General features: G+C 48.1%; 1 protein-coding gene across 2 annotated transcripts in view; it reads left to right on the forward strand.

Moving 5' to 3' along the window:
- The first annotated feature begins 545 nt into the window (after positions 1-545).
- LOC133350091 (rho GTPase-activating protein 7-like) overlaps positions 546-16,697 on the forward strand; it is a 50,605-nt gene continuing 34,453 nt past the window's right edge. The window contains exon 1 of one of the 2 annotated variants that reach the window (XM_061564102.1): positions 546-968. In XM_061564102.1, the coding sequence (XP_061420086.1) occupies positions 866-968 (103 nt within the window). In that variant the 5' untranslated portion in view covers positions 546-865. Of the gene's footprint in view, positions 969-5,498; positions 5,730-16,697 lie in introns of those variants that run through there. The other variant, XM_061564101.1, reaches the window with a different exon arrangement.

Genomic DNA, 16,697 nt, shown 5'->3' on the forward strand with positions numbered 1-16,697 from the left:
GTAATGAGAATGCGATGTCCGTATGGCAATATTACAAAATATTCGACAGGATAGCATTACCTATCCTGCAAACAGGTTCGAACTGTAATTATAAATACAACATCAGCTTGTGTCGGTCGTGTTCACGATGAGTTTAAAACACGTTACTACCGTTCATCAAAATGGCAAATTCCACCGTGAACACAAATAAACGTTTAGCTGCACTCTGTGTGGCATAAGAGGTTGGCTTCTACTCCCAGCAGTAACAGCCCCTTCACGTGAAGACTTATCCTGAAATCATGCGACTTACAGATTGCTCGCTCGGAGCCGAAACAATTTACATTTCAACTGCTTGACTTCCTTTGCGTCATTTTTTTGCGGGGAAACGAATCAACAAGGCGAAATGAGTTGCAGATGTCCGTTCCCCCTGCGAGCGGGGCGTGTGCTGGTGGGGGTGACACGGGGCTCGCTGGAGGAGTGGCGTTCCAGATGATGCGCAAGACGGGAAGAGCGGCGTCTCTCGCGGCGCGCACGCACACGGCATCGCGTCCACTCCAAGTGACTCTGGCGCCTCGAGGGAAGAGCGCGCTTCGTGTGCCCCGTGCCGCCTGCGACAGCAGCACCAGCAGCGCCGCCCTTCGGCACAAACAAGACGACGAATCCACGGCTTGTTTTTCAGTTCGTCTTCTTCTTCTTCGTGTTTTTAACGTCTTTCTCTCGCTCGTCCGCTACCAGCGTGGGATCTCGTTTTCGGAACCAAGTTGCAGCTTTTCTGTTTGCCAGGGGGAAATCCGAAGAACACTCACGACGGGGCTTGTGCCTGTCTAGCTGCCCCCCCCCCCAGACTGCAGTGGGCCCCGCACGGCTCGGCCAGCATCAGCGAGGCATGGAGGCTCGGCTGCGCAGGTCTCTGAGCGAGCACGTGAGGAGTTCCACCTGCAGGGCGCGACACCTCCTCTGGAGGAACCTGCGGGAGAAGCGGCTGGCAGGTGAGAGCCTTCCCGTCGCCATCTCCTCCACACAAACACATCAACTGTGTTCTCATTTTACCAGATAAGGCTCACTGGACTGCAATATCGCTCTTTCTCAGAAACGACCTGGCTACCACAATTGATAGCTAAACTTAGTGGCTTATCGTGTGGAAATCTAGAGCGGCCAAAGACTCTAAACGCGTGATGTTTCTAAAGGCGGAGGGACCCGGAGAAAAATCCGCGCGACTACGGGGAGAGAGACACCGCAAACTCCAAATATACAGCAGCAGGAATGGAACCCGCGACCTCCTGTTGACCAGGCGAGGTGGTTAACATCTCCTCGCGACCGTGGCGCCCTCCTGCTTCTGTCCCAGGCCTCTTGTTGTTGATGCGGTGGTTGTCCTCGCCAATCTCTTCAGTCTTTGCCGGGCATTACGACTCCAGCTTTTCGTCATTTGCAGAATAATGCGTCACTCAATACCATACATGAACATCTGGCTCTCCACCCTCCTGGTCTAATGAGATATTCTTCTTATTCGTCCCATATGTTCTGGTTTGTACCTCGGAGGTGGCAGCAGCAGATGCTGCAATTGCATGAGCTGACATGCAGCGATAGATCTAACAGTGTGCGCGATTCACCAGTTCGAGCCTTTGGATATTGATTTGTTAAGTAAATAAGAACAATATTCTGACGTTATATGTGAAAGGCTTACTGAGTCTCAAGACTCTTTTGCCATGGGAGGGTCCTGCATTGGCATGTTTCGTCAGTTCCATCCGTGAGCGTTTGGCGTGCGGGAGGGAAGCTTTAGTTCCCGGAGAAAACTCACACGTGCAAGGACAGCACGCTGTTTGCTCCACACAAAAAGGTTTCACATTATCCCTTGCTGTTCTGACATCTCCTGGCCACGGGGCAGCACAAGCCGACAGCGCCTGTGTCATTCCCTAAACAGGCTCAAAGCCCGCACCCGGCAGTGCTGAGCTTCAAAGTTACAACGAGATCAAGCGTATTGATCAATGTGGTGCATCTTGTCACATCCGTACATGACCACTACGTTATGCTTCTCGTGCTGTAGGAGTGACGCTGTATACTGCGTGGTGTATGTACAGCCTGTTGTGTCAGTACACTGCTGGGTTCGGGCCTCGCCGCGCGGATCTTGCGGGACCTGTGCCCATATTTCACCACGCCGGTCAGTGCGGGCTGTTGACCTGTGCCCATATTTCACCACGCCGGTCAGTGCGGGCTGTTGAAGGTGGCGGGTAGGAGTCTAGAATGAGGAGACGTCTGCACTGCCCCCTCGCGCCTTGCTCACGTCAACCACCCCGGCACTGGCCAGGCTCAACGCTGCTTCGCTTTTGAAGATCTCACGAGATCCTTGTAGCTCATTCCGGGTGAATTGATCGTGGACGTGGAAATCCGTAATCGTTTAATTACCTCGGGAGAGGCTCGAGAAACGCTTGAGACTCATTTGCACGAGAGACTTGCTTGGAATGTTTGGCCAATTTCGTATCAAAGAATGTATTTGCATGTGGGAGGAAACCAGGCCCAATCAAAAACTTGTAGAGATGGCAACAATCTATTTGCTCCACTGCCTTCACCAAGCATATGAGTTGTCAATGGACTACTGGAAAAAGAAGCGCTCGTATGTTGCTTTGTAAATGTGAAACTCTGGATGGGTGGAGTTTACTCGCAATGGAGCCGAACAAGTTCCGATCCACGCTCTAATGTACACACATGCCTGCCTCTCCCTGTCCTGAGAGTAGTGCCAGGAGAGACACTCATAGTCCCACCTTGTTAGGATACGCCACGTCACTCATTACATGTTTCATCAATAAATTTAACTAATTCACTAATTGTCCTAGCTCTACTTGTAATACTGATCTCGTGTAGTTGTGTGTTATGGGCGTTTAGTGATTGCCTTGGCCACATTGCCCTTCTGATGACATGGTCAATAAAAGTTCACAAAGTTCCCAATAGCAATAACACATTCCCGTTATTTTATTTTCTGTGAATTAATTTACCATTGATCAGCAAATGATCCAAAGGTCGTGACGTGAAAGTCCTGCTGCAGTGAGGTGGCCAGGTTGCTTTGAGGTCAGAGTCGTGAGTTGGCACCGCCTGAGGTCCTGGCTCAAGTGCTGACAGCCTCCTGTGCTCATGCCGGGTTCTTAAGTCTGGAGAATTGATGGCCTTAGCCTGGTTAACAATGCTACATCAAGAACTCCATCACTTGAAGCTTGTTTTTGCATTTAATGTCTAAATTCCATATCTGAGAATACAAATATCAGTTTGCCTGTTTCAAAATGTAAACGTTTTCTATTTTAATTTTGAAATTAAAAAAACGCCATATTCACGCCTGCTTTGGATCCAGTTTGTCCAAAATGCCCCCACTTGGTTCAGCAAACATACAAACTTGCGTGCTGGCGTTGCACAGACGTTCAGAACGTATGCATGTGTATATTCAGTTGTTATCCGACAGTTTGTCTTTTAGACGACCCACCTCCAGAACCACTTACTAAATGTTGAAATGTATTCCTTGTGATTTGTTAAATCATCGTCAGACTTCCCATACCCTGAGAATGGAAGAAAAACAGGAGATCAAAGTGTGTAGTGATTGGCTTCAGACAACAAATAAAACATCCACAGCCTGAGAACATCTGGGTGCTGCTATCTAAGGGTGAAATGAGAACCACAAAACATCCCCGGCGAATTGTTCAATGAGACATTTACGTTCCTCTGATTATTATAAAATAATGGTTTTGTCACCTCGATCTGGTGTTGGGGCTGTACCGTGTACCGAGTATGTCCTCACTTAATCTACAAGCACCAGGGCACACGTTACAGCATGTGGGTGTCACGTTTCTGAATGCCATTTGACTTCCTACCTTTCATTGATTTCCCCCCGTGAAGTGGAGAGTGTTGTGCTGTCACTCACTCCCTGTGTCTGTGCTGTCACTCACTGTCTGTGTCTGTCACTCACTGTCTGTGTCTGTGCTGTCACTCACTGTCTGTGTCTGTGTCTGTCACTCACTGTCTGTGTATGTGCTGTCACTCACTGTCTGTGTCTGTGCTATCACTCACTGTCTGTGTCTGTGTCTGTCACTCACTGTCTGTGTCTGTGCTGTCACTCACTGTCTGTGTCTGTGTCTGTCACTCACTGTCTGTGTCTGTGCTGTCACTCACTGTCTGTGTCTGTGCTGTCACTCACTGTCTGTGCTGTCACCACTGTCTGTGTCTGTACTGTCACTCACTGCCTGTGTCTGTGCTGTGACCCACTGTCTGTGTCTGTGCTGTCACTGTTCTCTGTCTTCTGGAAATTCAATTGGAATGGTCACGATCTTCCGAAATAGTTTTTCCACAGCAGCGCTATTTTGTAATAGTTGTTAGACAATGATTAAGAAACTCTGCATCTTGTATATTGTTATTTGCCATGAGTTGGCGTGTTTGCTAATCCAACAAGAAGTACGCGTTTTGTGGTGCGTTGGGGTGTGATGTTTTATTCATGAGTCTTTTTGTTTGTATCTTTTATCTGCTGAAAAATCCACAGCATGAAATAAATCATCAGTTTGACGGCCGTGTGACCATCTCATAGCAGAGTGTGTGGGAATGTGAAGCCCCTATTTAAACAAATCACAAAGATTGTCACTGGAAAGATGTGGCAGAATTCCCGTGAAGAATCTCTTCTGCAACTATGCCCTGGCATGGGTTGCACAGCTCTGTGAGATTTACAATCGGATTACTTAGCTCACGATATCATTCCGATTGCACAGTTGGAATAATTCGGGGGAAAAGGTCAAACAAATACTGAAAGTTAAATGGTTCGTGAGTTTTGTCTTCTTCTGAATCGCATTCCTCACCTGCAATGACACATACTCTTAGGTTTTTTCGGTAAAATCACCTACGTGACTTTACCGAAAAAACCTAAGAGTATGAATTCTTGCAGTCACGAAAGCTTCAAATATAGAATGCAATGACACATCCTATTTAATATCTTATTTTAATCTACCACAATTTTCCAGATTTTTTTTCTCGCTGAGCACCCAATATGCTACGCCATACAATTGTAGCTTTTATTTATGTACCGTCAATAGTCAACGTCATGTTTTGCAAAGTAATATCGCGTATAGCTTTTATCATAAACGTTATAGGATTCCATGACAAACATAGTGTAAGCCATGTCATTGCACTCATGTGCATAGCACTGTGTATAACACACACACACTGCCCACCACTGCCTCTCTATGTAGAGAGTGCCAACACATGCACGTAGCACATTTACAATTACTCGGGGTTTGTTTTCTCTATATAAGAGCACAAATGAGAGGCGTTTGTAACACGCTGGAGAAATGATAGTGGAGTTTTGTGAACCCCATAAAACAGTGTCCAAAAGTGTTAGGAAAACATTTCCAAAAAGGGCTCCAGGTGCAGTAAGGATTGTGGACTGGCCAATCGGGCTGCCCAGCTCGTGCACCAAACAGCCAATGGTGAAATATAGACACGGTATTTATGGACGCGCTCCAACACCTCTGATCCACTTTGTAACAGTTTGCGGCTGTTGCGGCGGATGGAATTTGTGCACCGGAGAATTTTATGTTGGGCCTGTCTTCCTGCTAAATAAGATGTTACATACAGCTTTTTTTTAAACAACTCTTTCTTGTCTGTTATAAACATTGCATAGCGGCAGGGATTTATTGTCTAGCTCCCCCCGACTCCTTGGCAAAAGTTGAAGAATGCGGAGATCTGCCTGCCGTCGCTTTCTGGGACGACGCCGCCTGCATCAAGTATGTTGCGAGTTTCGTGTCCATGGAACGCGACTGATACTTCATGCGCGTTCCTTGTCCAGTTCGCATTGAGCTTCGTGAACCTAGGTTACAAGTGCTGCTGCAGCTTGCGAGATGCAGCAGATATTATAGAATTAGAAAATATTGTATAAATCACAAGGACTTTCTGTAGACAAAATGTGGCCGTCCCAAATGTTTGATTGTGTTCAGGTTTGAGGGTAAATGAGTCTACCTCCGATTAGCACTCTTGGCTTCGTGCAGTGCGAAATAAGTTCTCCATATATGCAAAGCGCAGGCTTCGGATTGGTGTAGCAGAGAGTTGTTTCTCCGTCCGTTGACGAGTGAGGATCATTGAATGGGCTCAGAGAGAAGTCCTCGCATCTTCGCCTTGCTTCACCTGCTGCTCCACAGCCTCGCCAGGTGTTGCGACTGGGAGGTCCTCCTCGTGTGTGCGTGGACGTACCTCGTGGACGTACCACGTGTCCATATCTCTCTCGCAGTTCACCAACGGCGTGTTCATTGGCACTGACATTGGAAGTGGTGCAAAAATACTAAACAAAATTCTTGAGAGAGAAAAAACTTTCAAAAGGAGGAAGATTTGCGAGGAAGTAGGGAGACATAGAATGCTGATTTTGGACACTGTGTGTCTAATAGTTCAGCTACAGATGGTGTTATTGGCAGACTACATATGCACGTTGGAAAGTATGAGAACTCTGGCAGAAATGCTATAGAAATGGTGGATTAACCAATGCTAAGATGATGAAACTATCACATTTACCAATGCCCGTGCCATGGTGTGGTCCTCGTGTTGTAGCAAAAATGTGAGTTTGCGATCGTCGTCACGTTTGGCTCATTCGGTAACGACCAGGTCCGGGTGAAGATTGTGACAGTTCAATCAACACTCCGTTCTGCTGTAGCTTTAGTGGTAATGATAGTCCCTGCCAAGTAGCAAGAGAGGACATTGGGAAAGTACAACAGCAGTAAATAAAAGCAAATTAAATGCTTGGGAGCATTTCTTGAAATATTCAATCCTAGTCTGAGCACGCAATTGACAAGGCAAGTGTTGACAAGACGCCATTTATCATGTCATTGTTTCATGTGCATCTGTTTACTACTCATCTTGATCTGTTTGGTCACTAGACAATGACAACGCACTTGAGATATCGTCACCAAGTACAGGAGTAATGATGCTCATTATTTTTGTGTAACTTTTTCTGTCATTAACAATCGTGTTAAGGTGTAATTATCCACACACCGCTTTCACTTGGCACAGATAGCGTGGTAGAAATCAGAGAGAAATCCATAAAGATTGAATGCAGTGTAGACATGGAGCATATTGGTCACGAAATGCTTTCAGGTACATAGAGTAGAATGGAATTCGGTACGTAATTAACTTTGCTGCCAGTGAGCCTTAACCATCCAAACATAGACATTGAACCACAACCCATGTGATCGTAGACCTTTATTTTAAAAAAATACCAGCTGCTTTAAGTGCTGTATAAAATCTCAACTGCATCTTGCAGAGCACTGAAATCTATTGCAAATATTCTTCTTAACATGAAAGACCAATTATAGGAATAATTGTATTTATACGGTACAATTTCACAGATCTCATCTTCTCATATCTGCCCTAACAAATTAACCTCCCACACCCGGGGCAGTTTTTGTGCACGGTGTAGCTTTTTAATTTCAGATGTTCACCAATCTGACCTTTTCACATTCAGTAAAATATTCGTAATGTCGTGTATGTTCACTCACTTCTCTATGTATGTTGAACTTCTTTCACACCATACGTAGCGGAGTGAAGCATGTCCCCAGTATCACAGCAGTTTGCCTATCATTTTAGTCCAGTAAGCTATTTATGCTCAATGGTGTAGCGATCATTTTATACAGATGTTCATATAATCCGACCTTTTTCACATTTCCGCCTAAACAGTACCTCAATCCCCAGCAAGTCGGATATATGTGTCGTTGTACTCTTCAGCATCATTGCCATTGTCTGTCTTGTGGAACCGTCGTGATGTAGCCCCTTGGCATTTACAGAGTCGCGTCGAGCTCTTTGGCATCTCAATAACGGCATCTCATTGCACAATCGCTGTACGAAACGAGGCCGTGTGATGGAGCCCGCTGGTGGCCCCACGCTGAAGAGGGAACTCGCTCGCCATTGCCTCACCCCCCCCCCCCCCAGCTCTGTGGAATTTTTCCGCAAAGTGTCAGATGCTTCTCATCAAGCACGATGCCGTTTTTTTTTTAAATAACGGTTCATGACCACCTGTGCGCTTGCGAAGTGAAACATGAACTTATTGCAATGTTTATGAAATGTAGAATAAGTGTCTTGTTTGCCCCAGAATAATGTCAACAGAGTCCATGACCAGATCACCGGGAATTCACCGGATCTCGGAAACTAATCCTGGGTTGAGCCTTGGCCAGCGCTTCTAAAACTAAAACTATGAACACTTTCTTTTATTTCACAAGGTAAGGTCCACTGCGCTATGTAGCCCTCTCTCAGACACGACCTGGCGACAAATGATAGCTCAACGAAGTTGCTTACCTTGTAGACATTACAGCATCCAAACACTCCCAGCGCATGTTCCTCAATGTGGAAGGGAAACCCCGGAGGAACCGGAGAAAAATTAACGCGACCACGGGGAGAACATTTACAGGTGTCGGAGGCGAGATCGAACCCACGACCTCCTGCCTATCAGGCGAGGGAGTTAACATTTCACCCCCACGGCGCAATGCACAGTGGGTGTTACCACCTGCGGACGGTAGAGGGCACTCCAACAAGATCTATTGTTATATTGTACTGCTATGCTCCCGTGTGTATGCTCCCATCAACCTGCAGCGACCAGCGTGGTGGAGTACGTACGGGAGCACACTCGCCATGACCCACACGGTGTGGAGAAGGCCCTGACCCCGCAGCGGACTGGCCTAGGGCCGTGCACAACACTGACACGGTGCGGCGTCTGTACGAGGCATCCACCAGTTGCCTCCCCGCTGTCTCTCGGCTTGCTTTAAGAGTACTCGGGGCGACGTGGGTGAGGTCACCAGCGGCGTGTCAGGAGCAGCCCGGCCACACTGGCGACAAGGCACTGAACACGTCACCAGCTGTTTAGGCAAAGGGCCATGTGAGCATTTAAAGAGCCCAGAGTGTAAACAAAATGTTGCGTTACATTTCTGCCTTTTGGCAAAGTGCTTCTGCTGTGTAGACAAGCAGATGGTTTTGAAGTGCTGAATATAATGAATGTATGAACACAAGACGCTCCACTGCATACCTCGCTAATTGAACACGGAGGCTTTCGCGAGCAATCTCACCCGACACAGCCAACGAGTGAGGCCGTGTCGGGTGGTGGCGGGTTTAACGACACATTTATATATTTATGCGATCTCACCCAAAAAATACCTCTATTATGGGTCTCAATAATTGTCATTTCGGTTAAAGACATTTCCTGCATTGTCATCGTCAGCCGTGCTCCATCCACTGCTGGATGAAGCCTCCCCAAACCGTCGCCCCCTCTCACGGTTCTGCCATGTAACAATCCACCCAGCTCCTAAACACGAGTCGATGTAATCGTTCCATCTCACTATGGCTATCTTCTTTGAGGCATTCCAGTCCTTGGTTGCTACTCCATCCATCGCTCTTCTTGGCCATCGGTCATAATCCCCTCTGGTAACGTGTCCTGCCCTAACCCGCTTACTTTTATGAGCAGTTTTAACGTTGTGTGTAGGCTGCATACGCATGCTTTCTACTCCACGTGGCTCAATAGACAGTTTAGGAGATTGCAGAGACGGCAGAGTGCAGTGTTGAAGTCGTTTAATGTTGTCACACCTCATCATCATCATGTCTCAGCAGGAGCTGAGCTGGGTGAGCCCGGGGAGTGACTGAAAGGGCGACTACCATGGGGTCCCACAACATAGTTGTGGGGTCAACATTGTTGTGGCTTCAACAACATAGTTGTGGGGTCAACATAGTTGTGGCTACAACATAGTTGTGGGGTCAACATAGTTGTGGATTCAACAACACAGTTGTTGGGTCAACACAGTTGTGGCTTCAACATAGTTGTGGGGTCAACATAGTTGTGGGGTCAACAACATAATTGTGGGTTCAACATAGTTGTGGGTTCAACATAGTTGTGGCTTCAACAACATAGTTGTGGGGTCAACATAGTTGTGGGTCAACAACACAGTTGTGGCTTCAACAACATAGTTGTGGGGTCAACATAGTTGTGGGTTCAACAACACAGTTGTGGGGTCAGGGGTCAACATAGTTGTGGGGTCAACATATTTGTGGGTTCAACATAGTTGTGGGGTCAACATAGTTGTGGGTTCAACATAGTTGTGGGGTCAACATAGTTGTGGCTTCAACAACACAGTTGTTGGGTCAACACAGTTGTGGCTTCAACATAGTTGTGGGGTCAACATAGTTGTGGGGTCAATAACATAATTGTGGGTTCAACATAGTTGTGGGTTCAACATAGTTGTGGCTTCAACAACATAGTTGTGGGGTCAACATAGTTGTGGGTCAACAACACAGTTGTGGCTTCAACAACATGGTTGTGGGTTCAACATAGTTGTGGGTTCAACAACACAGTTGTGGGGTCAACATAGTTGTGAGGTCAACATGGTTGTGGGTTCAACATAGTTGTGGGTTCAACAACACAGTTGTGGGGTCAACATAGTTGTGGGGTCAACATAGTTGTGAGGTCAACATAGTTGTGGGTTCAACATAGTTGTGGGGTTCAACATAGTTGTGGGTTCAACATAGTTGTGGGTCAACATAGTTGTGGGTTCAACATAGTTGTGGGTTCAACATAGTTGTGGGTTCAACATAGTTGTGGGGTCAACATAGTTGTGGGTTCAACATAGGTTGTGGGTCAACATAGTTGTGGGTCAACATAGTTGTGGGTTCAACATAGTTGTGGGGTTCAACATAGTTGTGGGTTCAACATAGTTGTGGGGTCAACATAGTTGTGGGTTCAACATAGTTGTGGGGTCAACATAGTTGTGGGTTCAACATAGTTGTGGGTCAACATAGTTGTGGGTTCAACATAGTTGGGGGTTCAACATAGTTGTGGGTTCAACATAGTTGTGGGGTCAACATAGTTGTGGGTTCAACATAGTTGTGGGTTCAACATAGTTGTGGGTTCAACATAGTTGTGGGTTCAACATAGTTGTGGGGTCAACATAGTTGTGGGGTCAACATAGTTGTGGGGTCAACATAGTTGTGCTGTCGGCTGCTGCTGCTCTGGGGCTACGTTGTCAGCAGAGGGCAGTTCAGGAAAGCAACATTGTTGGACTGTACTATGCTCCAACGTCAACGCCTTCACCAGTCCACACATTGGCGAGCAATGTGGAATGTGGTCAAATAACCACCACGACCTGCATGGCATGGGAAGGCCCTCGTGAGGCAGTATATTTACAAACGATATTAATAAAAAATAAATGTTTATTTTACTCGGTAAACCCCACTGCTATGGAGCTGTGGAAGGAAAAAATGGACGACCCGGAGAAAAATCCACGCGACCACGGGGAGAGAGACACGCAAACTGCAAATAGACAGGCGTCAGGGTCGGGATCGAACGCACCACCTCCTGTACACCAGGCGAGGTAGTTAACATCGCACCACCGTGGTGAGATGTTAAGGACTGCACGTGCACTATATTACCTGGTAATTATCATTGCACACGATAGTTTTGTTTTATCTGATTGATCAATGCAAAGTGATGGAGACAAAACAGGAATAACGTTCGATGTGGCTCTTCTCATGCGTGTCTCTCAACCTAATAACCTGCCTTCATCGTAGAGCTATGTGTCGGATCACTGTTTCAAGACAGCCGTTCGTTGAGGTGCTTTGTCATGTTAATTTATTCGGATATAAGCATGCATACATTGTGTCCTTTGACATTTAAAGAGGAGAAAAAAACCTGTGTATAAATATGTTACTGTTAATGTCGTGTTTGCTTGTTAAAGGCAGCCCTGTTTCTGAAACAGGCTCTAATCTGTTCCATATGTCCCCGACTAAAGAAAAAACAGCTATTCCGATTGGCGTATTGTGTGCACTGTGTTTAGCAGAACGTTCCTTTGCCATGGTTTTTTTATATTTGGCATATCCCGCGGGACAACCGTAAGTGAAAAATGATGAAAGCAAAATGGTGTTCAGAATTTTGATCATCTACACTTTAACTCAATTTCTAAAACATGTAGACATCCAGAATTTGTATTGGGGTGGCATGAATAAGCCAAGGCACAAATATATATTTTGTCGTCAATGGTGAGTTGCCTCCTTAAGCAGATTAATGTATTTGAAGAAGCTATACAAAAGTATTATTGAATATTATTATTGAATAGCCCCTTGTCAAGGACAAGCTTGGCTTTGACTTTAACATTTGTACCACGACCATTTAAATAATATATGTAAGTAAAACACGTTGCTCTTTTGAATAAACATTGTATAGTCATGCATTATAATGAAATCGTAAAGCAGAGACCACGTGTTTATTTTACAGTGCAATTTCAGGATTTACTACTTCTGAATTATAATAATCTGATTTGAATAACATTGACATTTCTCACCTTCTACAATTTGTCACGTTATTGCTGACGATCACATATAGGATTACATTGAATGTAATATAGTATTACATTGCATGTAATGTGGCTACATTTATTTATAAGTATATTTGTTGTTTAGTAACTTCATTACTTTTTTCAACATGTCAGTTATCAAAATACGTGCTTCAATTCTTAGTCCGCTTTAAACATTCTGTACAATAATAATTCTGAATTATGTGTTTGCTCATTCTTACGCAATGCAAGTTAGATTTCTAGGAGGCTCAATGGGACACATGGTATGCTGATAGCTCCTCCTCTTTTTGTCAGCCACATCCACTTTTACATAGACACGTCCACTAAGCAGCGCGTCCTGCTCACAGCGGTGGCCTCACTCTGCAGAGACCCCGACTGGCAGCCCCGCCCACTGCTCGGCTGCCCCCCCTTCCCCCCCCACATCGTGAGTCGATTGTGAGACAAGACGACTTCAAACTGGGACAACATCCCTCAATTAGGGTCTCGTCGTGTTGTGTGGGTTGTGAAGGTTAGACATACTTCACCATACTTGTCAGTGCGGGTTGGTGAAGGCAGGGAGCATAGACTCGGGTGCATAGAAGTGCAGTACAATGATGGTCATGGGTTTATTTTTAAACAATAATATAGAGCAATGTAGCTTTTGTTTCGTAGCGTTTTGTATAATAATATGTTGCTTATCACTGGATGGAATTTAATCTGATAGAATGAAGTGATCAAGATATCCTCTGGCCGAAATCAAATGTATTGCCTAAATGAGACCAATGTCCTCGGCTTTGATTCTTGACACTGTTGCGTCACGAGGGCTGTAGAATTAAAAGAAGTCGTGCCGCCCTGGTTACACACCCTGGCAAAGATGGCCCAACGAAAACAAATGACACCGCTGCGTTTAGAAGTTAGAACTGCCTGCTTCGGCACGTAGCGATTTTACGAGCCTGGGTTCTGTGCGGGCGATGTTTTGTTTGTTCCAATACCCCGAGCAGACGCTTATTTAGTTCACCAAAGACTGCCCTTAACAGATGTGGCACTGTGGCAAGTTGGAATGGTGCCTGGTGCCAATATGTCGTTTTCCTCTTGAAGATAACGGTTCTGCAGTTGCTACCCCCAGCACTGCACCGCAAGCCTTCCTGTGTGCCCCCACGTGTTTCACCATCGCCAGCTTGCAGAGATTTAGTGCGCCAGGTTAACAGGCTCCACATTGAGTCGTAAATCAATTTAATCTGCTGAACAAGATATATTGCTTTGTGAAACATGCAGCGCTCAACCATCTTAGGCGTTGCATTTATAATGGAGGCTTGTTACATAGAAAATGAGGTCGGCTCCAGCCACCGTTTGTTCCGAAGTTAGGCAGCGAACCAAGAGTCAATAATTAATAACACCTCGCAACAGAAGTCTGCGAACCAGGCCTGGCTCCAGCTCCTCTCGGATGGGGGTATGGAATAGGAGCATCACGCGGACTCCGGACAACCTCGCAGTGCCTTCAGGCTGGCCATTCAACAAAGACGGTGGCCACTGCAGAGCGCGCTTTTAGATGCGCTTCTGCGGCCGTCTGGAACGCTCTTCCGATATTAGGAAGCCACTGGAGCTATACAATTTTAAAGCCAGATTGAAAACTCATTTCCTTCGAACTTATGTTGTGTTTAGTTTGTTGTCATTCCCCCGCATCTCCGATGAGCACGGTTGGCTAAATACAGTCCGAATTCAGTTCAACATCGCACATACAAACACTCGAGCGGTTGTGTGGGCCACCGTGACGGTGATGTACCACTAACGAGAGTGGGCTTGAGTGGGCCACCGTAACGGTGATGTACCACTAACGATAGTGGGCTTGAGTGGGCCACCGTAGCGGCGATGTACCACTAACGAGAGTGGGCTTGAGTGGGCCACCGTAGCGGCGATGTACCGCTAACGATAGTGGGCTTGAGTGGGCCACCGTAACGGTGATGTACCACTAACGAGAGTGGGCTTGAGTGGGCCACCGTAGCGGCGATGTACCACTAACGAGAGTGGGCTTGAGTGGGCCACCGTAGCGGCGATGTACCGCTAACGAGAGTGGGCTTGAGTGGGCCACCGTAACGGTGATGTACCACTAACGAGAGTGGACTTGAGTGGGCCTCCGTAACGGTGATGTACCACTAACGAGAGTGGGCTTGAGTGGGCCACCGTAGCGGCGATGTACCGCTAACGAGAGTGGGCTTGAGTGGGCCACCGTAACGGCGATGTACCGCTAACTGAGAGTGGGCTTGAGTGGGCCACCGTAACGGCGATGTACCGCTAACGAGAGTGGGCTTGAGTGGGCCACCGTAGCGGCGATGTACCGCTAACGAGAGTGGGCTTGAGTGGGCCACCGTAACGGTGATGTACCACTAACGAGAGTGGGCTTGAGTGGGCCACCGTAACGGTGATGTACCGCTAACGAGAGTGGGCTCGAGTGGGCCTCTGTAACGGCGATGTACCACTAACGAGAGTGGGCTCGAGTGGGCCTCCGTAACGGTGATGTACCACTAACGAGAGTGGGCTTGAGTGGGCCTCCGTAACGGCGATGTACCGCTAACGAGAGTGGGCTTGAGTGGGCCACCGTAACGGTGATGTACCGCTAACGAGAGTGGGCTCGAGTGGGCCACCGTAGCGGCGATGTACCGCTAACGAGAGTGGGCTTGAGTGGGCCACCGTAACGGTGATGTACCACTAACGAGAGTGGGCTTGAGTGGGCCACCGTAACGGTGATGTACCGCTAACGAGAGTGGGCTCGAGTGGGCCTCCGTAACGGCGATGTACCACTAACGAGAGTGGGCTCGAGTGGGCCTCCGTAACGGTGATGTACCACTAACGAGAGTGGGCTTGAGTGGGCCACCGTAGCGGCGATGTACCGCTAACGAGAGTGGGCTTGAGTGGGCCTCCGTAACGGTGATGTACCACTAACGAGAGTGGGCTTGAGTGGGCCACCGTAACGGTGATGTACCGCTAACGAGAGTGGGCTCGAGTGGGCCTCCGTAACGGCGATGTACCACTAACGAGAGTGGGCTTGAGTGGGCCACCGTAACGGCGATGTACCGCTAACGAGAGTGGGCTTGAGTGGGCCACCGTAGCGGCGATGTACCACTAACGAGAGTGGGCTTGAGTGGGCCACCGTAACGGTGATGTACCGCTAACGAGAGTGGGCTTGAGTGGGCCACCGTAACGGCGATGTACCACTAACGAGAGTGGGCTTGAGTGGGCCACCGTAGCGGCGATGTACCGCTAACGAGAGTGGGCTTGAGTGGGCCACCGTAACGGTGATGTACCGCTAACGAGAGTGGGCTTGAGTGGGCCACCGTACCGGCGATGTACCACTAACGAGAGTGGGCTTGAGTGGGCCACCGTAACGGTGATGTACCGCTAACGAGAGTGGGCTTGAGTGGGCCTCCGTAACGGTGATGTACCACTAACGAGAGTGGGCTTGAGTGGGCCACCGTAACGGCGATGTACCGCTAACGAGAGTGGGCTTGAGTGGGCCACCGTAACAGTGATGTACCGCTAACGAGAGTGGGCTTGAGTGGGCCACCGTAGCGGCGATGTACCGCTAACGAGAGTGGGCTTGAGTGGGCCACCGTAACGGTGATGTACCGCTAACGAGAGTGGGCTTGAGTGGGCCACCGTAACGGCGATGTACCGCTAACGAGAGTGGGCTTGAGTGGGCCTCCGTAACGGCGATGTACCGCTAACGAGAGTGGGCTTGAGTGGGCCACCGTAACGGCGATGTACCACTAACGAGAGTGGGCTTGATAGGGCCACCGTAACGGCGATGTACCGCTAACGAGAGTGGGCTTGAGTGGGCCACCGTAACGGCGATGTACCACTAACGAGAGTGGGCTTGAGTGGGCCACCGTAACGGTGATGTACCACTAACGAGAGTGGGCTTGAGTGGGCCACCGTAACGCCGATGTACCACTAACGAGAGTGGGCTTGAGTGGGCCACCGTAACGGTGATGTACCACTAACGAGAGTGGGCTTGAGTGGGCCACCGTAGCGGCGATGTACCGCTAACGAGAGTGGGCTTGAGTGGGCCACCGTAACGGCGATGTACCGCTAACGAGAGTGGGCTTGAGTGGGCCACCGTAACGGCGATGTACCGCTAACGAGAGTGGGCCCGAGTGGGCCACCGTAGCGGCGATGTACCACTAACGAGAGTGGGCCCGAGTGGGCCACAGGGACGTGTCGTGGTGTGCGGCCCACCTCAACTAGCGCAGCGTGTGGGGGTAACCGTTATTGGGTCAATTCGGGGATTTATAAAGACGCATTGTGACGAAGTTATTACGCGATGTCAATTACCTGTATTTGCCACAATCCTGATGAAGCTGGTTGTAATCACCAGCGAAACGTCGTACTCAAATTGTACATGTTGTG

This window comes from Lethenteron reissneri, chromosome 32 (genome assembly GCF_015708825.2).
Source record: "Lethenteron reissneri isolate LAM-NWPU_2019-01 chromosome 32, ASM1570882v1, whole genome shotgun sequence".
Taxonomy (NCBI): Eukaryota; Metazoa; Chordata; class Hyperoartia; order Petromyzontiformes; family Petromyzontidae; genus Lethenteron; species Lethenteron reissneri.